Source organism: Clytia hemisphaerica, unplaced genomic scaffold (genome assembly GCF_902728285.1).
Source record: "Clytia hemisphaerica strain Z4C2 unplaced genomic scaffold, Clytia hemisphaerica genome assembly, whole genome shotgun sequence".
NCBI lineage: Eukaryota > Metazoa > Cnidaria > Hydrozoa > Leptothecata > Clytiidae > Clytia > Clytia hemisphaerica.
This window is the reverse complement of record NW_027104166.1, coordinates 1,556,567-1,581,742: the sequence shown is the minus strand read 5'-3', so window position 1 is coordinate 1,581,742 and position 25,176 is coordinate 1,556,567. Positions and strand designations below refer to the sequence as shown.

Below are 25,176 nucleotides of genomic sequence, written 5' to 3'. Positions count from 1 at the left end.
TTGGTCCTTTGGTGATCTTTCAACTTGTTTTGTAACACGAAAACCAAAACTCTGATTCTATTCTCCTCTCTATATTAATCTTATGAGAGAGGGATTCCGGTCTTTGGCTTTATACGTGATGAATGATAGATATAATTTTCTCGTGGTTTTCATCCAAAATAAGAACTACACTTCATGAGTTGTCCAGGACTTCAGATGGATCTGATGAGATGTCATATCTCTTTTAATGGCGAATGTAGAGATATTTTTTCAAAAAGATATTCATGTCCAGCACTTTCAGAGTTTTCGACTTGGAGAGAATGCTTGCAGTAGTTGTTTTGATGCTGTGAGAGTTTAAGCTTTAAGCATTACTGTAACAGACATTTAGCATACATGTCTGTTACACTGCATGTTCTACCAAAGTATCCACCATATTTGTGTATGTTGCAATATTTGAAGTAGAATTTGACGCTTGATGGTAACATATCTGCAAACCTTTTTGAATGACGTCTTTTTGTGTTACTCTGATTTGATATATGACATGCTATGTTGACCTTTCAAGGTGTAAGTTTCTGAATTGTTTACAACGGCTACAGTAGTATTGCATTTGGTTGATGGGCTCTACAATTTATAATGATTGTGGAATCTTGTTTATTCGAGGCTTCTGAATTCAAGGTGAAATTCAATGAATATAACGTTGGTTATTGGGATAGTGTTGAAGTCTTGTGTTGAATTCTAGGAACACTATCCGTGCATGATCGGAAGTATGTAGCAACAAAACACTTTATCTTTCGGGTAGAGAATATGTTTTGACTTATTCTTCCATACCTACATCACATCAAGCATACAGTATTTCTGTGTATTGCTTATGTTACATTTTACAACGCAACATCGTATTTCACTTTGTCAAGTCTCTGCATACTTCGATGTCAACATTTTGGTCTTACATTTTGTCACAAAATGGATGTAGTGTTTTGGTGAAGTTTTGCTTTGTTTTATTTTAGAGCTTTTAAATTAAGTTGGCCATATTATCGTTCTCCTTATTTGGCTTCTTTTAAGGTGGTCATCGACCCACATGTGGTATTTTCTCTTACCTAAATAACATGAACTCTTTTTTTATAAGATCAAGCAACTTTTTTTTGAGGCTTGGCCCTTCTCCCTTTTTTTCATTTTGAGGCCAAAACTGTTTTTAGTCTTGCTCCTATTTTTAAGACGAAGTTAACAAGATTTTTACTACTTTTGCTATTTGCCCATAATTCAGCCATTCTATTTCTTAGCTTCGTGTTTTTGCTGCTTTTGAGCCTCATTGTTCTGAGCCTAACTGTTCTAGAGTGTAAATTATTCTTTCAAAAGTGTACGCCAAACACTACAATACACAACAATACAGTAGCAATATACCGTTTGAAAACAATTTTGGGAGAATTTGCAAACAGAGCTCAAATTGCATAAACTGCAGTCAACTAATCAGACTTATCTGAGAAGAGAATTTCTTTCCTGAATAAAAATAATAGGTACCGTTAGCGACTTATAATTAATTTAATCGTTGATTTGCGTCAATGGTTAATTACCTTATGTGCCTTCTGATCCATTAATTAGTCTGTAAATACCGAGATTTTTTATCTGTGGGAAAGAGTTTCCTGTTTATTAATGCACATTTGTGATTTAAACAGTTGGGTAGGCGTACTTTCACTCTCTCAAGTTTTGTGGATTTCTATTCGGAGAGAGTAGACAGCCTAGTCTTTTCCTTAGTTTTTCTTTTTTACGTCTGCAAAAAAATTAGACTGAAACTGTACGTAGATTTTGAAATTTTTTTTATAACCTTTCGTTACGAAAAAGATTTGAGTGTAAGTCCTTGAATTGTTTTCCGTTAAGTAAATTAGATGACTCGATGTCCTCGATTGACATACATAAGTAATTCAGCGGTGAGCTGTATACGTAAAATTTAATGGATATCTTTAAAGTTTGAAAAGCTTTAGTTGTAAGAACTTAATCACATAAGCGCTTATAATCTTTAAGACCAATTTATATCCAATTTTATGTTTATGTTTATATCTACTAAATTTGATGATGTAAACAGACTTGTTTTGGTTATAAGTGTAAATGTTGTGGGTCGATTTGCGTAAAAGTGGACATGAAAAAGGGTCAAAAAATTTTTTTTCTGTTGTTTGAATTTTTTATTGTAATGACGTTTTTTATTTACCTTATGGATTTAAGTTTCATATTCCGAAGCAGTCCTACGTGATTCTGTTCTGAAAGAAAATGGCGGCTACTTCAATGTTGAAGGCACCCAAAAAATTGTCCCGTACGTAACAATCATTAAAATTTACTAAAAAAATTTTCTAAAAAGCCTGCAATACCCTTTATTGACATTTTCCACTCCTACTACATGGTTGCCATCAATTTTCAATAAAATGTTACACACAGAAAGAATCATAAGCAAAAAATTTTCAACATATTTATGAATTTTTTAACGGAAAATCCTATTCTACCCCATATTAACTATGATAAACTCTAAAATAGAAGTACATGAAACACTTAAACAGATAAAATTATAGTTACAGCTATATATGAGAAGAAAAAAGCAATAAAACACTGTAAGGTCAAGTAATCCTCAGTATAAAATAGCATCTTTAAAGCCACTGGGGGTGACAAAAAATGTCCCGTACGTAACAAAATTTTTAAAAATTGCTTTGAAGTCTGAAACTTTTCCAAGAAAACAATCAGTTTCACAGAACAAGAATTTTTGTTGGTGTGGTAAAGTGTAAGCTTTGTCCCAGATGTTTTTTCTTTTGCCCACTCCAAGTACTTAAACTCTTTTTTACATGCTTTAATTTTGGCGTGCAATTCTTCCAATTTGTTTTGACTATCTGGACTGTCACCTCTGAAAGATCTTCGATTGTTAAATTAATATTGGGTAAAGTTTTTTTTATACATGATAGTTTATAAACTCAGGGTTCATGCAGGTCATGCATAAGCATGCACCCCAGTCCTCTGGCTTCGGCTTAATAGTATTTTCTGAAACATAGCGCCAGAATTGAGCATAATTTTCCGCTTCAAACTTATGCCATAGAGTTTTTATTGATGACATTTTATGACTTTTCTTTTCATCGGGAACAACAACAGAATTAATGTCCTGATTCATGAAATTTATGACCTTCTCGTGAAGAAAAGATCGGGTGTCTTCTTTGGCTTTGAGCCTACCTTCCACCTTATCGAGACGTAAAGCGGACTGACTTCTAATGGAGGATTGCTCAAGGCTAATCTTTGTAGGGCGCGTCTTTTTCCATGAGGTGATACACTGTTTATGACTAATGTATCAAGGTTTACAGATTCTGGGGTTGCAGACTGACTGGTTTCATTCTCATTGCTTGCCTGCTGTCTTTTAAGCCTTCTGTTCTTGTTGTATGCAAGCTTAACTTTAATTTTTAAAGTGTCCTGTTCTTTTCTCATGTTTTCAGAATTTTGCTTTCTCTTTTTCTTGCCAATTAGTTTATTTCTTTGTAAAATTGATAACTCAGATGCTTGTCCCTCACTTTATCTTTTTCTGGCCTGTTGTAATCTCTTACTCGCTCTTCCCTTCTTGCAATACTCCTCTTTTGCCTCATCATTTTTAAGTCGTTGTTTTTTCTGCTTTTCCCTGATCTTCTCTACCCTTCCTCTTTTCATCTCTTTAAATACTTCACCTCCCAATGAATCTTTCATACGCTGTCGATGCTCTCTTACTCGTTGATTGACTGGTTTCATTATTATCTTGTTTTATTCTACTTTAAAAAACAAACATAAGATTTATCATAATTTGTTTATGTTAGCAATCTAGCCTCAAATGAATATGTTACTATTGCTGATAATCATAAGTTCTTTGTTGTTACGTACGGGACAAACTTTCAAAATACTACATACACTCCCTCACATCTCTAGGCTCTATTATATCATGAAAAAGGGTCAGCTAAAATTTCAAACCAATGACTTATAAAGTCAGAGAAACAGCTAGAGAAAAAACTAAAAGGGTTTCAGTGAAATCTCAGGTTACATTTAGTGGGTCACACTATAGATATAGATTGGACTCTGTATTGCAACCTTTTGGATTGTATTACTCCCTCACAGCTATCAATGACCCTCTCAATCACTCAACTGACTGAAAAAAGTTGTCTTGAAGGTAGGTGATTGATAACAGCCATCATATGTTCAATAAAATTGGAAGTAAACACTAAAATATAGTTCAAGAAACAGCTGTGTATTTAATAGAAATTTGTTGTTACGTACAGGACAAAGTTACGTACGGGACAAATTTTATTTCTAAGCAGTTTTTTGGAAAAACGATGTAGACTCAGAGAATTTAGCAATCATTTTTAGAGAGGGATCTGGAAAACTTACAAAAAACTGAAAAAAAACAAATTTTAAACCAAACTTTCAGGGAGATATGCCCAATTTTATAGGTGTTACGTACGGGACATTCACGTAGAACCATCTCCAATTAGGCTCAAATCAGTTAAAATATCTTTTTTTCTATGGTTTTTACAGCAAATTTTAAATTTTAGTTATGATCCACAGATATCAATTAAGAAATCTATGTAAATTATTTGTCATAATGGTTTCACAAAAGATTATACCAGTTCATTCAACCAAACTGTTACGTACGGGACATAAAAGCTCAACCGTGAAGTAAAATCTCTGCCCATTTCTCCCACTAGCACTTATAAATAAAAACAAGGCAAAAAATTTTAATTCAACCTATCCTTCATTGGATGATCCAACAAAAGATGCCACACAACAGAAGGATTATGTTACAATTAAAGCTTTAAAATTAGAATTTTCTCAAAACCGTCCCGTACGTAACGCAAAATGTCCCGTACGTAACGCGATATTTCCAGATTGGAAACAATTCTGGTGAAAAAATTTTACAGTGAGATTTTGTATATTAACAGCAACATATAAAAACAAAAAACCAACAAATTGAAGCACTCTTATAATCCCTGTGGGTCAAACCGTCTCCATGTCCACTTTTACGCAAACCGACCTGTGGGAGTACTACATCAGTCTTTATAAAAATCTATCCTAACAGCTTTAAAAAAATGTCTATCTGATCAACTAAAATTCTTTTTAGCTTTAATTTCTACGGTTCAAATGATTTTCTTTACAACCTGTATGTGCTAGCGAAAGAGTATTCAGACCCTTTTTCGTTTTTCTTCACCCACGTGTTTTCATGTTCGATCACGCCTGACGAGCTTCATTATTTGAAAGTACAGTGTTCAAAATTCGTCCGTCTCAGACCGATTTTCGTCTCACAAAAGTTTTAAAAAACGAATTTCGTCGATCAAGTTATGTAAAAACCCAAGGTTGGAGTGTTATTAAACCCCATTTCCGTCTGACAGGAGGATCTCTGCTTTGACCACTGAATGTATTATAAAACAAGCCGAATACCTCATATGGACACTCTACTCTTAAGCGTTGGTTCCCCTTTCCCTAATCATTGCTTGTCGAGTGTAACGTCTAAAAGTATAGAAATATCTTACAGTTAACTCTAGCTGATTTGAAGTCGAACGGGAAGTCTACTTTGTTCGAATTACAGAAAAATAATATAATATAGAAAGCATTTTACGAGGATTTCCCTTTGACGGGGATTGAGAGTTAGTTCGAATTATAGAAAGATTCGAATAATTGAAGTTCAAATTAGAGAGAGTTCACTATATGTTTAAAGTAGAATGCTCAACTAGTAATTTTAGCAATTCCCTTAAAAACTGGGATTTGGAATCTGAAAAAAGCTTGCATGTGTATCTCATCTCTCATGATCCGGGATCCTTTTTAAAGAATCTTTATTCAAAAGAGTAGAAAGTTATAGACACCTAGTTTTTATCAGTTGGAAAGTACTTTGAAACATTGTATTGGATTAAAATGTCGGTGTGTTTCAAGAGTTTTGCGAGCTTGATTGATAAAGTTTGTTAGATTTTAACAGATTATTTTTTGGAATTTGATTGGTATCAAGTTTTTAATTCCACTTTTACTGGATTTATTATGTATTAATTGACATTTTGACGTATCGACTTGAATTCCAATCACTTTTTTAGACTATAGTTAAAACTATGGAACTGAGAAAAAGTAACAAACAATTTGACTAGGGTGCAAAAGTATTTGTGAGTATTTTTGTCTATTTTCCTAAGAAATCGGGTGTTTTTGAGTCCCCTAAGCCTTAAAAAATGTTCTTAACTTGTTCTTAACATTTTGGCAATCGAAGCCATGTGTTCTTTTATAGTCTGTTCTTTAAAAAACTTTATTTTCATTACTCCGACTCCAATTCGACTAAAATTTATTCCCGTCTCAGCATTCTCCTTAAATTGTTCTCATTTTTTGGCATTTTTGAGCCTATTGTTCTTACAAAATTGTTCTTATAAAAAAAAAGAGTGAACTAGCCATTTTCTTCTTTTCACTGGAGAAATATATGGATTCTTGAGGGCTTGATGAGTCATTGTTTATGTCATTGTAATTTTTGAAAGAGCCGCTTGTTTAATTTATCCTAGGTTTCGCCTAGTGATTTGCACTCAGATTAAAATTGCGCAAAATTATTAATTCAAAAAGTCGGTTTCTTTTTACGGAACCGCTAAATCGCTTTCATTTCAATCAAAAAAGTATAAACAGAAAATAATGATATTTTGATCGTTAATTTATGCAAAGATTTTCAGACTCTAGTTATGCATAATTTATTCGCATCCTCGATAAATATGTCAGAATCAATCGGATTAATGGGGGAAAACTTTGTATGACCTATCAATAAACCTTTCAAAATAAGAAATCAAACAAATTTTTTTTCGGATTTGATTTTGACTAAATTATTTATCAAAATAATATTTTAGACTTTTTCCTACAAACGTTTAGTGATTATTTAAATTCATTGAGATCGTGTGTTTTACAGATTTGCAAAGAAATGATTAGAATTTGAGAATACAAGATAGTTGTAAAAGCTGTCAGAGTTTTATGGAAATTATGGTATAGGATGTTCACATTAGGTTAAATTTTATATCTGAGAGTGAAAACAATATAATTAACTTCTTGGAAAATTTGAGCCGTATCGTTCTTATAATTGATATGATTAGAAGATTGCAACATTCATTTTCAGAATTTTCTAATATTCTTGTAGTTAAATATATGAAATAATCTTACATATGGTTGAAATGTAAAGGAAAAGCCATAACTGGGTTTAAAAAATTTGGTTTTCTCTGGAGAGTGCTGTGAACGCACAGGAGGTGCTCCTTACTAATCCTAGAAATTTTTTTGGTAACATCCCTATTTATAAATAAGGGTCTTTTCAATATCTGTGTGTGTCCGATGTTCCTTAGTTTTATAGATTCGGACAGCAATTTGCTGCTTTCAGTCTTTTAGAAACGACGCAATAAAGGCTAAGGCCGGTCTCCACTTCGCGACATGAGCGAAAACTTTTTGATGTTTTTTTAAGGTCATTCATTGGTCGGTTGAAAAATGAAGTAATTCTATTGGTCGAAATTGACGTAATGGATGAAAAAAGGTTAAGAAAAAACCTCGCCCATTTTGCGCGAAAGTGGAGACCGGCCTTTCATTTGTATCTTGTTTCTTCAATGAGAATGTTGGATCGTTTGTCAACTCAATTCTTGAAATTTCCTTACTTTATGAATGGTAAAAGTAGTTATGTTCTTCACACTTACATGCCCCTTTAATATTATACAGTATTGCACCTTGCTGTCGATTTTGTCTTGATCTGAAAGAGTAGGTCAAAAATTCTTCTCTGACGAAAAAATATATTCTAAAATACCATCCTCGTTGAAAAATACACTGAACTCTGACCCCACCGTAAATACACTAAAAACTAGCATTGAAACCTGCTTGGAAAGTTCTCACGGCATTACTCATTTTTACTAGGAGATAGATAATGTTGACCTCTGAAATTTTGTATTTTTTTGTAACACTTTAAACCATTTATTACGCTTCCAGCAATGACGAGTTTTTCATTTCTGATAAAATTTGTCGAGTTTATGCAACTACTCGCATACTTATAACATTTACTTTTTGAACTGAAACTCTTTCGTTTCTATTTCAAAGTTTATCGTTATCACTTTTTTTCATTTGGTGAAGAGGAAAAAAATGAAGAGGGGAAGAGGAGAAATCAGCGTAGTTCAAAAAAATTATTTTCAAGATAGTGATTTTTTTTCTTGTTGAAAATATTCTAATATTGAAAGTAACATAACAAGCTCGGCTTGAGATGTAGGCCAGAAATGGCGTCTTTTCTTTTTCCTAGATATTTGTTTATAAGCCTTTATGGAAGTGTGTAGGATTTACTCGACTACTCACTACTTTCATTAAGCTTAATTGAAGTGTTTCCCCTCTCACTGAAAAATTAGGCCTTAATCATAATCAAACTGCTTTATTTTGTAGATCCATTGTTCTATTGTTTTTCAATTATTATAACAAATCTCTCAACAAGTGAAAATGGTGTGAAAGCTTAGTCCAAAGTTTTTATGGGGAAATTTGATATTTTTAGTTGAATACACCCCCTTCTCACAGACCCAGTAGGGTTTAGCACAATAGTGCAATATTTTGCAGTGAGGATTGGTTTATTTCATTATTTTCAGTGGGGACCCAAATTGGAAGATAATTTTCCACCGGGGACGATACTTTGGCTAATTTTTCTGGCGGAAAGGCGCACCAGTGGTTCTGTGAGGAGGGGGTGTTTGAATGGTGCAATTTTACCGCTTCATCAAGAAGATGTCAGGATAGACATATTTTTCAGGCGTTTTTGTTTTCGCTCGTCACTCCATTATTTGTGTATATTTAAAAAAAGGACCGATATCACGCTGTCTCCTCGATTTTACTCTATTCTTCACTCAAAACAAATTTTCTTTCTATATTGTTTTTAACAGTCTCTCGACCCCCTGTAATTCTTCTTTTTTTGCCCCAAAAAACCGTTTTTCTTATTTTTTGTGTATTCCTTGATCCTATCAAAATCAAATAATATTTCATTTTTGACTCTCCATGTTCTTTATATGTTTTTCTCATATTTTCTTTCTTATTTGCAATATGAGGGATATTATTTAGCTTTGAATAAAAGTTTAAATTTTTCTAGAAAACAAAATTTAGGATGATTTATGTTACTCACTAGTGGTCACTGTTTTTTTTTTCGGGTCCAATATTACGGGGGGGGGTTGTACTGGGTTACAGGAACTTTGCGATTTTGGTGATCTTAGGGATACTTTTATGGACTCTAGAGGTGTGAACAGATTTACCAAATTAGAGCCTTTACCACTGGCACATTACCCGTGCCCACTTCCCCTAAAGGCCCGAATTTTTCGTGTTTCGCTGAATTAATACCATCCGCTCATTTATTTTTGGGTCACATGTTTTTTGTGCAGTATCAAAATGATAATGGAAAATTTCTCTGAGATTACTTTTCCTTTGTGTTCTTCTACCGTTAACTGTTGTAACCATTTGTCTTTGTTCTTGGGAAAAGTTTTATCTGATTTTCACTTCTTTCGTTCGTCGTAAGTAAGAGAAACGTGTGAAACAATGTTTTTCTTCTTCTTCGTGTTTTATGTTCTTCTTTGATTATAAGAATTATGAAATGGTGTTTACGAAAAAATACGAGGAGTGAGCAAAATTCAATGTTTTGAAGAAAGCTGAATGAGAAAAGTTTACCTTCTCCTTTTCAACGGGAAATGAAAGATCGCCGGAATCGTACTTTTGTAGTCAATGAAGTATAAGCCTGAAGGGCTAGATCTGAATCTCCTTGGTAGGATTTGAAGCCAACAAATCCTACCAAAGTTGTGCGGCCTAGCGCGACCCGGCTGGTTTTTTATTTGTAAAGCTTCACTTTTTCTTGTCTGAGAAAGGTTAGGGATTCGATTCTAGCCCTTCGGGCTTATACTTCATTGTTTGTAGTTGTGTTAGCCTCGGTTCGTGATATGAAATTACGTGCCCAATTTTTTCTGATGATTAGGTTTTGAGGAAAGAAAGCCTTCTGTGATAAAGGGCATTTTTTTAGTTGAAACTAGTAGAGTTCCTGTTTTTGTTGAAGAGAATTACATTTTCGTGTAGTTTTCTGATGTTTACACCTCACAAGATTTATACTTTTTCCTTTTAAGAAAGTTTTAGTTTTTAACGAAATTGAAGAAAAATGAAGAAAAAAGTGTTATCGAAGGTGAAGATCTCCCGAGTTTTAGTTTCTACCTTTTAAAGAAAGTGATAACATGTTAAAGATTTCTTTTTGATTTTCGGCGTGCCGTGCCTGCTTCTGAAAATTGCTTGATTTTTTTTCACTTTTTGCTCCGTTGAAACTACCTAAAGAGAGACGGATAGAAGAGATTGTCGTATATAAGAGCGTCCAAGAGGAAAAGATGAAAGCAATATTTCATATTTCATATATGTTGAACTGGACCACATGCTTACAAAAACTTTTCAACTTTTGATCTCTCTTTTGTTACACAGGTTCCGAAAGAAAAGGTGGACCAAATTTTTCATTTTGTCGAGGGATAATCTGTCAGCTTTCTCACTGATTTTTATCATTTGTAACAGAGGGTCGGATCATCTTTTCTGGTTTCCTTACCATAAGGAAAATCATGTTTCAACTTGTTTAACATGGGGAAAGTATCTTTATTAAACCCACTCACTCAATCTCTGTTTTTTTATTACCAAACATCCTTCATTGGTTGATACAGTAGTGTATTTTATATGGAGCCAGTACTACCTTTTAAATTTTTGATAGGCATCGTACCCTTGACTCGTTGACTGGAGTAAATTCTATTTGAAAAATTGCTGTATTTTTTGCTTAGGGAGGTTTGTTGCAGAAAGTGTCATTTTAAAATTATCTTCACGTAATAACCTCATCCATTTTATCGGGTCTAAATTTCGAAAGAAAGCCCAAAAGTTCTCATTTTTGTCTACTCCTCCCTTGGCGCAGTCAAATTTGAACTGTTTGTTTTTTATTGCTTTTTTTGGAAAATCACTTTTTAGCATGTCTGCTTGAACAATTACCTTTGAATCCAATAACTGTGATTCTTTCAACTAAGTATATTCTCACGAGGAGGACTTTCTACTAAGGTCTTTGACCTTATGTATGATGAGTTTTGTCAGCCTCTCATTAAACACAATCAGTCTGTGTCTCTTAACTTGTTGCACGTTTTTTATAAGAACATATGGCTTCGATGGCCAAAATATTAGGGGCTATTAAGAACAAGTTGAGAATATTTTAGGGCTTTGCCGACTCTAAAACACCCAATTTTTTAGGAAAATGGACTATACTCACAAAATGGTGAAAACAAGAACATGTTAAGGACATCCGAAGGTTTCAAAAGTTTCCACAGATCAATCAAACTTTTAGAAGAGTATTTGGATGGCACAATTCCTTCTCCATGATTAAAGTAAAGATTGTAGACACCTTTTTTCAGATATTCGCATAGAGTAGAATTTCTCTAGACTAAATTGGTTGTTCCTGGTTACTTAAAGATAAACCTAAGAATAGCATCATTTCTGATATCTGATGATAAATAATGATTTTGCAAGGTCACTTCTCAGCTAGACACTTGACCTTTGATATCCTTTATTGGGTGAGAAAGAGAAGATTCTTCATAAGTTCTTGTGCATGTTCTCATGTAGCTTAATGTGGAAATTATAAAGTTACTCCATCTTGCTTACTTTTTAGGATTGCTTGATTGTGTTTATGTTTACATAGAGTTACCTTAGCATTGCCTCCACTGCTTGTTCTTAAATTCTACATATTTATCTTTTTTCTTTCTTGTTCAATCTAGAGCCAGCCTATGTATACTGCATCGAACAAAATACTGTCAAACTTTACTGAAATCTTGCAAACTTTTTGTTTAAGTGGAACCCGGAGTCAAATGAATTTTTTCATGCTTGTAGATTTTAGATCTTTGTCCAGGGTCTAGGGTGAGTTTTTCACAACAGCTGCAATGTGTTCTCCGAATAGGTGAAGAAAATACTGAAGTCGATCCCAGGGTTGTTCCCATATTCCGAGAAATTCTGTTCTTATTCTAAAGATGTTCCGGAATTGTTTCATCAAATATCAGAATGTAAATGAGCACGTAGTACACAACAGATTTTACTTTCAATTTTTTTCGATGATGATGTCATCTTTCCGGAGCTGTTGTCATTTTCTGTCAAACATTCATCAATATTATTATGATGCCTAGAACTTCGCTCTCAATACGTTCATGTAATTAAGCATAAAGTCTATAACAAGTCAATTTGTTTGTTCTGATAATATCGAGCACAAAATCATTATAAATCGGTAGATTAGTTGCTCCAATAGACACTACAAAAACTACAATTCAATAAAAAGAGAAATCTCATTCTAAACTACCCCCTAGTCTATTTTAAAATCACATAAATGCGGCTCAACAAAAATTGAAAAGAAAAGAAAGGATTTTTTTGTGTTATGGCATGATGCCTTGTTGTTATATTAAATTCAATCGCGTTATTGTACAATCATAAAATTAAGCTTATTTTGGATAGAGGAGATATGATGGATAGAGATTTGTCAAACAAAAAATGTTTAATATTGTGTAGTTTTGAACAGATGCTGAGAGGGAGCATGGAATGTTTTGATGGTTTCGATCGTTCATGTTTACATTTTGAACATGGTTGTTACCCATCAGTGGCTTGCGTTACCATATTATGGTTTGGATGATGACTTAGAGTGTTCTCCAGGCTAGTGTTAGGTAACAGCTGGCGGCTGTTTAGCCTGTTCACCTTATGGTATTGATTGACAGGTTTTTACGAGTGATGCATCTCGGCTTTCATAACCATTCTGTATTTACATATTTTATTGAAATTGTTAAGCCTTAGTTATGAGAGGTAAAGCGCTTGATAGTTGACTTAGCATTGAAAGTCTTTCCTGTGCGAAGTTGTTGGTATTGCTGAGTGATAAATCATGACTCTTGTTCTCGCGTATTTCCTAAATCCTTATGAAACATGCTTCGTTGTCTTGTTATTCATCATTTTTTGAAGCGTGGCTCCATCAAGGGGGAGGCGTCTGTCCTTATTCTTGCTCTGACAACCCGTTTGTGTAGGATTGCATCATGAAAAGGGTGTCTTGGAATGCGAGTCAGTGTCAAGAACATTATGTTCGCTCAAATTGCGCATGCGTGTATGTTGTATGGACGTCCAAACAACGTTCTGATGTGGTCACGTGACTTATGTCTCATTAATCATTTGAAATATTTGAATGATAAGTGTTTAAGAAATGGATGTATGTTTTCTTTTATCACTGACTTAAACTTGCAGATTAAAGTGAATTTAAAGTTTTAAGAGCAACACATCTTTGGTTTAAGTTTTTTTCTATTTTTTGCAAGTCTCTCTGTCTCTTCCTTCGATACAAAACCTATCAATCTTGCCTTCCCTTTTTAAAACAAGTTGAAACTAAGGCGCGTTGCATTGTGGTACACTTTTGGTATCATATCTAATAACTGATCAAGTAGATTCATCTCTAGATAATCGAGTGCACACTCTCTCTGAAGACCTCATTCCGGACATGTTATCTTAATTTCGAGATCGGAGTCTTTCTCGGACACGCTTTTTCACGAAACAGGTCAGAACTTCACTCGCGTTTCTTTTGTTTGACCTTTGTGTGACACACATTATCCTTACTTAATCTTTTGAAACGTCTGAACGTGACAAAGAACGCAGAACTAAAATCTCAAACTTCATGTCATCACTTGTTACTTCGTTATTGTTTCTATTCAAGTTCTTTGTCTGGTGAAGAATTCTTCCATTGTTCATGCTATTCAATTTGTTTTCTTTTAGAAAAAGAACATTTAGAAAGGCTGCGATGTCAACTGGCCATCTCTCTCTTTCTTGATATTGGTCTTTGGAAGGGGCAAGAGGTGTTCAGGTTAGTTGGAATTTCATCAAAAGCCCAACAACTGTCCACTGGAAAATACCTTGTTTGACCATTTTATTGGATCAATCAAACCGATTTTGCTCACGGCAACGTGACTGGTTGGCTGGAGTTGCTTGATTTGCTTAAAGATCTTTTCACTGGCTGTTACTATGCATTTTATGTGAGGTGAGTGGCCATTTTTATTAATATTTCATCATATCTGAAATGATATATACAACTTGATACTACTATATACTAAATGTTGAACATTTTAGTCCCTAGCCAAAAGAGTTGGTCTGTAAAGAATTTAGCCGTATTGCGAAAGGGTTAATCACTTTTTTGGTTACCATAACGCTTGTCTTCTTTTTGAGGAGAAAGGTTTCCTTATCAATGCCTTAAAACGTATTTCCGTATCGTATCAGAGTCCAAATCATTTGCGTTCTCCATTTCTTAAGTGAGTTGTTCTGACATCAGCAATGCAAAGCTGTTGCGAAAATATTCTCCACTTTGCCAATTTTGATGATACAATCGATGAGCAGAGTTCCGAATCATTTTCGATGATTTAATGGGTACAAGAAACATTCGGTAGGAGCGATAGATGCTTTTTCGCAAAGGCTTGTGGGTAAAACAGGGGTCGGTGCTGAAGTTTAGAGCAACATCTGTTTATAAGTTATCTATTTTGCTTTAAAATGTTTTTAGATTTGTCGAACCATTTTTGTCTCGACTCTCGGTCTTTTGATTGACTGTCAGTAATCAAACCATTTTGTTCAAATTAGTTGAGCCATTGATGTCACTAATTGCCTTCATTGAGATTTGCTAAATAACCTACTTAAAACCTATTGATCTTTCTTAATTTTCAAGAAATGCAGTCATACGGTGAACTGTGGAACCAAGATAAAAAAAATCAGCTGAGATTTGTCTCTATCTGTTTTGCTTTTTGTTTTGGGTGCATTGACTTAGATTATGCACACAGTCTCAATACTTTTTCATTTAGTTCAAATATACATTCATGTTATTCTGGCCGGTGACCGCTTTGTCAATAGGTGTCACTCAAACACCTAGCGTCGCAACTCTAGAATCTAGAACTTTCCCCACTACTTGATTTATAGATTCTTTTATCTTTTTTTCTTTACAGAAATTTTCACCAGATCAATTAAACGAACCCTTCAAACAGCATCGCCATGACGAAGCTATCAATTGCTACTTTTCTATTCGTTATTTTGACTTTGAACTTTTACAATGCAGAAGCGGCCGTTGCTAACGGAACTACCCCGGATAACTGTGCTCGGGCAGTCACACAATGTAGAGACGGTATCGCCTTGCCGGTATGGGCAACACCCGGTAATAATGACGGCAAAGCTTGGATCGCGGCACGTGCTTTTGTCTACTTAGTGGTCATGTTTTACTTTTTCCTGGGCATCTCCATCATCTCAGATCGTTTTATGGCTTCCATTGAAATCATTACGTCGCAAGAAAAAGAGATCACCATCAAAGACAGAGTCACCGGTAAAACAGGTGGTGACTGTCAAAATTTGGAATGAAACTGTTTCTAATTTAACACTGATGGCCTTAGGTAGCTCTGCACCTGAGATTTTGCTGTCAGTTATTGAAATTATTGGACGAGGTTTCAAGGCTGGTGAGCTAGGACCTTCAACAGTTGTTGGCTCTGCAGCTTTCAATCTGTTTATGATCACAGCTGTCTGCGTTTCCGTCCTTCCCGGTGAAGACATACGACGTATCAAGCATTTACGAGTCTTTGCGTTCACGGCGTCATGCTCTGTACTGGCTTACGTATGGATGTACTGTATTTTATCTGTCTTTTCACCAGGAGAAATAGAAGTTTGGGAAGGTATTGTTACTCTCTTATGCTTTCCTGGTATGGTGGGTACAGCTTTCGCTATTGACGTGAAAATGAACTTTTACCGATTCATCCGGAAGAAGATCCGGAAGACGAAGAAGAACGGACATACCGTTGTTCAAACAGGAGACGGAGATGTACTGGCTATTGCTGTCAAAGATGGGAATCAAGAAAACAACGATAAAAACCACGTTGATTTTGACAAAGACATCGAGTTGTTGGCGTTCAAGAGCGGTGATGATCCTGAGCAACACATGAATGAAAAGAAGAGGATCGCAATGGAAGCATACCACCGCGCACGCGCCAAGAACCCTGATGCCGACGCCAGCACTCTCCAACACTTGGTTGAGCAAGAAAATTTGAAATTACAACACAAATCACGTGCCTTCTACCGTATCCAAGCAACACATCGTATGACGGGTCAAGGGAATATTTTGAGGCTGAAAACGAGCGCGGAAGACAAGAAGAACAGCAAGGAAGCAGCCTTACAAGCGGAAATCAGAGAGATGAACGAAAACGTTGCCAAAGCTGGCATCAAGGGAACATGTGTTTATTTCCATCCCTCTGAATACACGGTTGTTGAAAGCTGTGGCACTTGCTATGTGACGGTCGTACGCGTTGGTGAACGGCTCTTCGATACCGTTTACGTTGATTACGAGACGGTTCAAGGCACCGCTGAAGAAGGATCGGATTACGAACCAGCGAAAGGAACCTTGTGCTTCGCTCCTGGTGATAATTCCAAAACCATCTCCATCAACATCATTGATGATGATATCTTCGAGTTAGATGAATATTTCCACGTCCAATTAACCGGTATCCGATCAGAAAACGGGAAAGGAGACGAATCGACCGCATTGGGCCAACCAGACAAAGCAATGATTACCATTCTCGATGATGATTATCCCGGTGTTTTCACGCTCGAACATGAGAAATTTGAAGTCATGGAGACAGTCGGTATGTTGACATTGAGAATAGTTCGTTTGATCGGCGCACGTGGTATCATTCGCGTACCTTATCATACTGAAGAAGGGACGGCTAAAGGAGGTGGCGAAGACTTCGAAGATATTATCGGTGAAATCGAATTCAATGATGAAGAAACTGTGTAAGTGAAAACTTTCTTTTTCCTTGTTTTCTTTATCTTTACTTTTTCTTTTCTTTGAAACGAAGTGTCTGGTCTTTGTAAAGTATGGCTCGACTCGAAACGATATCCCTAGGGTCATTCCACTTTTATTTTCTTATAAGACATCTAAAGTTTTTGAAGTCTTGGGATGTTCTTAACATTTTGGCCATCAAAGCCTTAAGTTCTTATATAGTTTGTTCTTATAAAAAAAAACGTGTATCTCAGTTCGGCAGTTTTGTTTACCGTATTCCTTTAGAATGATTAAATTAAGAATATAATGCAATATTTTGAAGTGGCACAGCTTGCATCATAGTTTTTGAGGAATTTATAAAATTTCAAAACTTCGCTGGGGGTATTTTACTGCACACTGCATTTACGTAAGTGCCGATATATACCGATATTGTCTCTTAAAAGTCAATTTGCTTTTTGAAAGTCGTCTTATGAATCATAAAGTAAAGAAAGAAGGACAGAAAAATGTTGAAAAAAAAAGTAAATGTGTCTTGCAGATAAATCCACTACTTGCAGAGATTATCGTATCGGCTCCCGGGATAATTTGTTTTTACAATCACTCGATCACGCTGCTCTCTTCTTTCACATTCCGAATGGTTAGCCTTCTTGTTTAAACTATAGATATTGATAGCTTTTCGTTTTTAGTCTCATCACACACAAAATAGAGCAAGTAAAATTCCATGTCTCTATATTATAGCACAGTATGATCCTTTCCAAACTACAACAATTTTATTTGAGTTTCTCACTGTTTTATATATCTGGTGATACAGTATATTTGAGGCTTCTAATGACCTAGCGACTATTTAAAGGAAACTCGAGCTAACGTTTAACATTATATTCGATCTTTTTGACCGATCTGATCTCGATATTTGAAGAACAGCTTTCAAATAGGTCGATATTTTTCATGTTGTTGAGCATCGTTGGATACGCTATACGAAAACAATGATATTAAAACCAGTATTTTCATGTCTTTAATTTAAATGTTTACTTTAAATATTAAGCTTTTATGTTGAGTGACACTTGAAAGTTCCGCCCCTTCTAAACTCCTCAACACAACTTGCCAATCATTTGGTTCACATTTTGTCACGGGGGTTGGGATTCTTTTGAAGTTTTTTCTCGTGTCTTTGATGGCGGATAATCTAGCCTTGATCCTTGTCCCCTCCTATGAAATCTGTTGTCAATAAATATACTTTTGAAGAGAACCAGATGGATTTACTTCAATTAAGGAATAATATAATAGAAGTAATTTTGATTAAGGGGATTAGGATTTTGCAGCTAATCTAATGGCTCATCTTATATATATCCAACTTTTGCTTACAGACCCATGTTTAGATTATTTTTTTCTTCTTTTTGATCAAAATTTACTTCAATCAATCAGATACTTTGACCTTCAGTTTTGTTTTGAAGGATAAGCCTTAATCATGCTTTTGGGGGACTAAGTAAATGACTTTGATAAGACTTTGAAATTAACTCGTGGAGATTCCAACTCTTTGGGAATAGAAATAAACAAAACTCAAGTTTTGAGTAAATCTAGTCTACGAATAAAATCTCTTTGTCTTGGATGAGGATTGAACTGGAAAAAATGGGTTTCGGTCTTTATCGATTTTATAACTCTCCTAAGCTCCATTCAAAATTGACCCTATCGAAAATACCTTAATCTTCTTTCATACTAAATACTCCACTGTGTTCGTTAACAGGAAGACCATTGAGATTCCCATTGTTGATGGAGAAGAGTATGAAAAACACCGAGTCTTCAACGTGGTTCTCGGTGAACCCAAGATTGTCCATTTCGAGAAAACTCACATCTCAAATTTGGACACAATTGAAAATGAAGAGATGAGACGAATCTTAGAAGCAGGAAAACCAGCTCTTGGTAAGCTCTCCTTTTGTTTTGGTTGAGAATATCCAAGAGTATCAGGAATCTAAGCTCTCTAAATTTTGCATGAAGGCTAGATGTTCCTTTCCTTATACCAGCGTGAAATTTACATCGAAAATCTGTTAATGACAATCTGACAATGAACGACTTTTAAAAAATGGCCCTCTTTTATTCTCCTGATCCCGTATTGCAAGTTATCACCTTTATCAATGACCAGAACCTGAAAATAATTTCTAATCCTTTCCTCATTTAACAGGTGAACACAAGAGATGTGAAGTTCACATTGTAGAATGTAAAGAGTTCAAGAACACCATCGACAATATGTTAGTCAAAGCCAACATGGCCAACTTTCTCAAATCGAGTTCTTGGATGGAACAATTCAAAGAAGCGTTTGAAGTAGAAGCTGGTGGTGATGATGAAGATGAAGATGGCTCTGGTGAACCTGTCGAACCATCCTACTTCGATTACGTCATGCATTACTTATGTCTTTTCTGGAAAGTCTTCTTTGCACTTGTTCCACCCACCGACATTTGGGGTGGCTGGGGGTGTTTTGTTGTGGCCATTCTTATGATTGGTTTATTAACAACTTTGACTGGAGATATTGCATCACATTTTGGTTGCACTGTTGGTCTTGCTGACAGTGTTGTCGCCATCTCCTTTGTTGCTTTGGGAACCAGTTTACCAGGTAGGCACCAGATCTCTAATCTACAATCTGGTTGTATATAAAGTTTGAGGTATTTGATATACTTAAAATAAAATTCACAATAATGTCAATAAAATCGCACGCAAGATAATATTTTCAATGCATGTACACAAATAATCATTCAAAAACTTTTTCAGTATCGCTAGAAAATGATAATTTTTGATCATTATGTTATGCTGATCCTTTACTTCCCCACTAGATACCTTTGCCAGTAAAGTAGCAACTATAAACGACGAGACAGCAGATTCCTCCATTGGAAATGTGACAGGGTCAAACTCTGTCAATGTTTTCCTCGGTATTGGTCTCGCTTGGTCAGTCGCTGCAATTTATCATGCTGCAAATGGAGACAAATTCGAAGTCGACCCTGGAGCACTTGGCTTCTCTGTTATGGTGTTCTGCGTTGAAGCTTTAATCTGTATTGGTATTATGATGTATCGACGTTTTAATCCTAACATTGGTGCTGAGTTAGGTGGTCCCAAGAAAGCGCGCTACATTACGTCATCAGTGTGCGCTGGATTGTGGATCATCTACATTATTATGTCATCATTGCAAACGTATTGCCATATCAATCCTGGATTCTAAACCAAAATCGAAACAAAACCGAAAAAATGGATGGCATGTAAGGCTCTCTTGTAAAACATTTTTCTCCGATGATATACTGACTTGACGTTAACTAACCATGACTAACTACCGACTGACTGACGACAGGTCATTTGAAAAACCGATTTTCACGATTGGTATTTCTGACCTAACACCTGACTGATTTTTTAACCAATATCACTTAAAGCTGAATGGATTTTGTGCGCCTACAATAACCATGTGCAGCTTGAAGTTAACCATAATAGCTAGCTTAGTAGACAGTCAGAAACATGCCAGATAGTTACCAAAGATTGCAAGATTATTCTACCTAACCAACTGCACTATTAACGTAAAATAAACTGCACTTTTTAAACAACATTACGTTATGACTGACACACTGATATTCGTATTTCTCTGCTCCAAAAAACTGCCCTGCTACCTATCAAATTCAGACCACTCTAGTTCTCTACCTTTGACCCTCCATCCACATAATTTATGATGTCTTTTACTCATAGTCTAATCATAGTCATTATAAAAACACTGGTCTGGAAGGCTTTTGTCTCCACAAAAGACAATTGAACAAATAAACCAGCTGCGCTGGAAGGTCAGCCTAAATTGCTTAATATGATTAGAAAGATATGTTGTTAAAAATTGATATGATTTACTAAAACGAGAGTGAAAAAATCATCAAAGTTACGTTTGTATACAATATGGATTAACGAAAATATGCCATGTTACAATCTGTATGACAGAATAATTATTCGTCTCTTAATTAGGATAGATATTTAAATAATAAAAATTAGATATACAGATGAACAGCGACAATAGGCTACAGATTCATGAAAATAAAAATCCTTGCAAGGAAGTTAAAAGCAAGGCATACTGTACTTATCAAAAATCACAAAATTGTATACACTTTTCATTTTTTATTAAGCTTAGATTTATAGTTATATTCAAGCTCAAGCTGGACAAAAAATCAAAAAAGTTTCAAAAACAAAGATGCTGTAAATCAGGGAGTTTCTAAACATCGACCAGAAATGGCGACCACGACCAGCGACCACGACCAGCGACCAGATAAATTTTGATTATCGAGTTAATCTGCTCTCTCCACCGTAGAGAACGTTTAAATCAAGTCCTCAGAATACTAAAAAGTGACCTTTGAAGTAACCAGTCATTTTTCTTGACAAAGTGACACTATTTGACAAAAATATTGACAGGGTCATTAAGTATCAATTATTCTATTGTCTTTATGCTGACAAAATGACTAATTTCGATAGAAATAACAATCTGATGATGAAATACAATGCTTCTCAAACCTTTTACAAAATATTTTGTGCCACTAATTATTGTGATGCTGATAATACAAAAGGATAGAAATTGATACCATAATCAAGCTTCAAGAGCGTCAAAATGGTTGTTTTACGTATTTGGAATGTGGCTTTAATTATATGAGACAGGGGTGAGCTTACTTACTCTTCATTATTAAATATATTCAAATGATTAGGAGAGACACTCTACGTTGGAGAAAGAGAAAAAAACTCGATAACCCAAATTTATCTGGTCGCTGGTCGTGGTCGCCGGTCGTGGTCGTCATTTCTGGTCGACGTTTAGAAACTCCCTGTAAATCAGTAAAAGTTAAAATGGTGTCATTCTTATTCATCTTAACTGCAGAGAAATAGTTTAGCTTAAAACTACATGTTTTTTATAATAAGCAATGAAAAATTCAAAATAAAGTTTACACCAATCTAAAATTTATTCAAATTTAAAGTTTTATGTTTAGCATATATACCCGGTGTCGTCCCAGAAAGACTGTAATTATTGTACTGTATTTTCCCTAATCTGAGCCTAAATATGCTTAAAAGTGCAATATCTATCTATTAAAAAATATTTAATCCATTTATATACATTTATTATTTATCATTATTAGTCCAAAATGTATAAGTGTCCGCCATCAAATCACAGTGAAAAAATGCAAGTCTAGAAAAACATAATTTCTGTCAATAATTTGATGAAGAATACTTCAGCCTTTCTGAAATTTACATAGGAGCTGCACTTTAAATATATATAGTTGATTAATTTCCATTTACGCTTGATCATAATTATCTCCAAGTCAAAAAGAAAAAATGCAAGTGTCTGCTTTCAAATCGCAGTGAAAACTTAAGTCTAGAAAAAAATCATTTTTGCATCAATATTTGATGAAGAACTTCGTTCTTTCTCAAATTTACATAGGAGCTGTACTTTAATATACTTGATCAATTTCCATTTACGCTTTATCATAATTATCTCCAAGTCGGTCCAAAAAAACAAACGTAGCTGCCAGTGAAAAACGCAAGTCTAGAAAAAAATCATTTTTGCGTCAATAATTTGATGAAGAACTTCGGTCTTTCTCAAATTCACATAGGAGCAGTACTTTAATATACTTGATCAATTTCCATTTACACTTTATCAATATTATCTCCAAGTCCAGAAGAACAAGCATATAAAATGCCTATCAAATCAAAAGATAGAAAACACTCAAGTTCGAGAAAACATTATTGATTATTTTTGTGAATAATCAGATAATTAAGCTGTGAACTGTAATATATATACAATCCATCAATTTCCAGTAATTGTTGGTGGTTATTCTATATTCAAGTCCAAAATGAAAAAATATGTTTTCATGCTACAAAATAAATAAATGAGGTCTAGCATGTAAAAAAATTACTCACAATTCAGGAAAAAAACTTGAGCAAATAAGTTAGAATCTTCATACTTTAAAGAAAAGAACATCCTTATAATCTAACTCCAGTGTTGCATCTTCCTTAGTTATAAGTTTAAAAGCCATTTCAACAAGATGTAATGATTGTATAAATAAAAGCTGGCAAGAGATAAACACCGAACGAACGAAAAAGACTTATTGCTTGAGCCGCCATCTTGAAACACCACATTATGATCTGTAAAAACAACGCACGCTAAAAGTACGCAAAAAGTTAACCCGATCGGAAGAAAGTTTAGAAATCAAAGTGATATCGGGAAATCGGAATAAAAAAACCAAACTCTTAAGTTGCGGTGGCGGCGGCTGGAAAAAAGGAATTTGAAGGGTCATCGGGGCTGACCAAAAACTAAAACGATACATTACCAGATCGGGTTTTTTATAATGACTATGGTCTAAGTATCAAACCTTTTTCATACAAGCTGTTGATTTCTTCTTTCTTTTGTTTTCAGATACATTTGCGAGCAAAGTGGCGACGATCAACGACGAAACAGCGGACGGCTCCATCGGGAACGTTACCGGATCGAATTCCGTTAATGTATTCCTCGGTATTGGATTAGCCTGGTCCGTAGCCGCAATTTATCATGCCGCCAACGGAACTAAATTTGAAGTGCAGGCCGGCTCATTAGGCTTTTCTGTACTTGTATTCTGTATCCTGGCTATTATATGCATAGCTGTTTTGATGTATCGCAGATATCATAAAGACATCGGTGCTGAGCTGGGCGGCCCCGCAAGGTCGAGGAAAATCACTTCGGCCATTTTTGTTTCCTTGTGGTTCATATATATTTTGTTATCAGCTTTCGAATCGTACTGTTACATCAATGTTAATATGTAAACAAAATGAGAAAATTGATCGCAGAGTTCGATTTTTGTTGACGAGATGTCATATGGTGCCTTAAAGTGGCCGCACGCTGAATCGTTAAAAACGGCTTCTTGAGACCTGATTGGTTTAAAGAAGTGGAGCCAGGGAACGTTCCCGTTCGTTTTGGTTTCCATAGTGATTTCGTAGTCGCATTCGAAAAAAACGAAATAAGGCGAAGACTGATTCGAAAGGAGGCGAGTTTGGAACAATGTTTTTGATGATGTTTGTAGATACAAATAAATGCGAAATGAAAATGGGACCTCGCAAATTGTATGTTTATCTTAATTTTTTTACTTTGTTTTTTTCTCCCGTTTAGTCTTTTCTTTTTGTCCTTAAATGTATTTTTTAAAGAAGTGTGAGAGAGCATGCGCGAAGATTGAGCGTCACGGATTTTGTGCTAAGAGAGAGCGAGCGAGAGAGCAACAGGAACAGTCTCTTTCAGGTAATCCTACCAGCAAAGTCTTGCTTACTTGTGTTGGCTTGTTTTCTCTCTAGATATAACTAATTTTAACGATGTATATTTTTTACACGAATTTTTTTGACATATTTTGCTTCACTTAGTGAAAACTATGTTACATCAAAGATTTTTATTGTAGGTTTAAAACATCCAAAAAAAACTTCAAATTTGAGTTTAAACGACTTTAAATGACTGAAAATTTCGAACCCTCAGGTCTCAAAAAGAACTTTGTACCATAGTAAAAAAAACAGAGCTTCGAAGATTTGTTTATTAGGAAAATTTTTTGGTATTTTGTACAAAAGTAAGAAAAAAACGAAGCTCTGTTTATTATTATGCGATAGCCCAGAAAATTTTATTTTTCTAATTATCTATTTATTATTATTGTTGTTATTACCGGTATTAAGAATTATTAAGTTTTTTTGCCCCCAGAATGAAACCAAAAATATACTTTGCTCCTATATTCTTTTATATAGCTTTATTTTCACTGCGATTATATTATAGGACGGTATCCCAACGGTATGTTTCAAGTGCGAGGAAATTATTGCTTGTAAATATGCTAAGTTAGCCTCTAAAGAAGAAATTGGACTTATCTTTTTGCCTTTGTTTGAGTGAAGACTAAGCCTCTTAGTTTTTATTATTCTATTGTTTGATAACTATTGTCATTATTACCCCTCCTGTTATTATATATATTCTTCATTCTAAAATTGTTGTTAGTCAAATTTTTGAAATTTAACCCTGATGAAACTAAGAAATACAAAAACTTGTACATTTCATTAATTAGTGATTCCCAGGTTTTATTTTTTGACCCAAATTGTTGTATCTTCTTTCAAACCCTTCTAGAGTGTTTTTATCGAAGCTTTTAGATCTTAGCATAAATTTGAGATTCTAGGGGAACCTATTTAGGAGATTACTAATTTGGAAATTAGTGACTAAACTAAATTTTTAATTTTGGCAAATGGCAGGGTAAATTGGTGCTTTTTATTATAAAAATTGAGCGTTTTTTAAAGGAATTCGATATGATACTTTTCACAGTAATTACCTTAAGTGTACTGAATTGTCGCGTTTACTTAATTTCGTGAGTTTTTAGAGAAAATTACGCGAACTAAATTTCGCGTAATTTTCCCTT

At 34.8% G+C, this 25,176-nt stretch overlaps 1 protein-coding gene across 1 annotated transcript in view; it reads left to right on the top strand.

The window, feature by feature from the left end:
* Positions 1–23,275, top strand: part of LOC136814270 (sodium/calcium exchanger 1-like) — a 31,212-nt gene extending 7,937 nt beyond the window's left edge. Inside the window, 7 exon segments of the mRNA XM_067070791.1 lie at positions 13,759–14,020; positions 14,970–15,344; positions 15,346–16,794; positions 18,519–18,694; positions 18,954–19,382; positions 19,600–20,019; positions 23,184–23,275. Of these exon segments, the coding sequence (XP_066926892.1) occupies positions 15,016–15,344; positions 15,346–16,794; positions 18,519–18,694; positions 18,954–19,382; positions 19,600–19,982 (2,766 nt within the window). The 5' untranslated portion in view covers positions 13,759–14,020; positions 14,970–15,015 and the 3' untranslated portion in view covers positions 19,983–20,019; positions 23,184–23,275.
* The last annotated feature ends 1,901 nt before the right edge of the window (positions 23,276–25,176 follow it).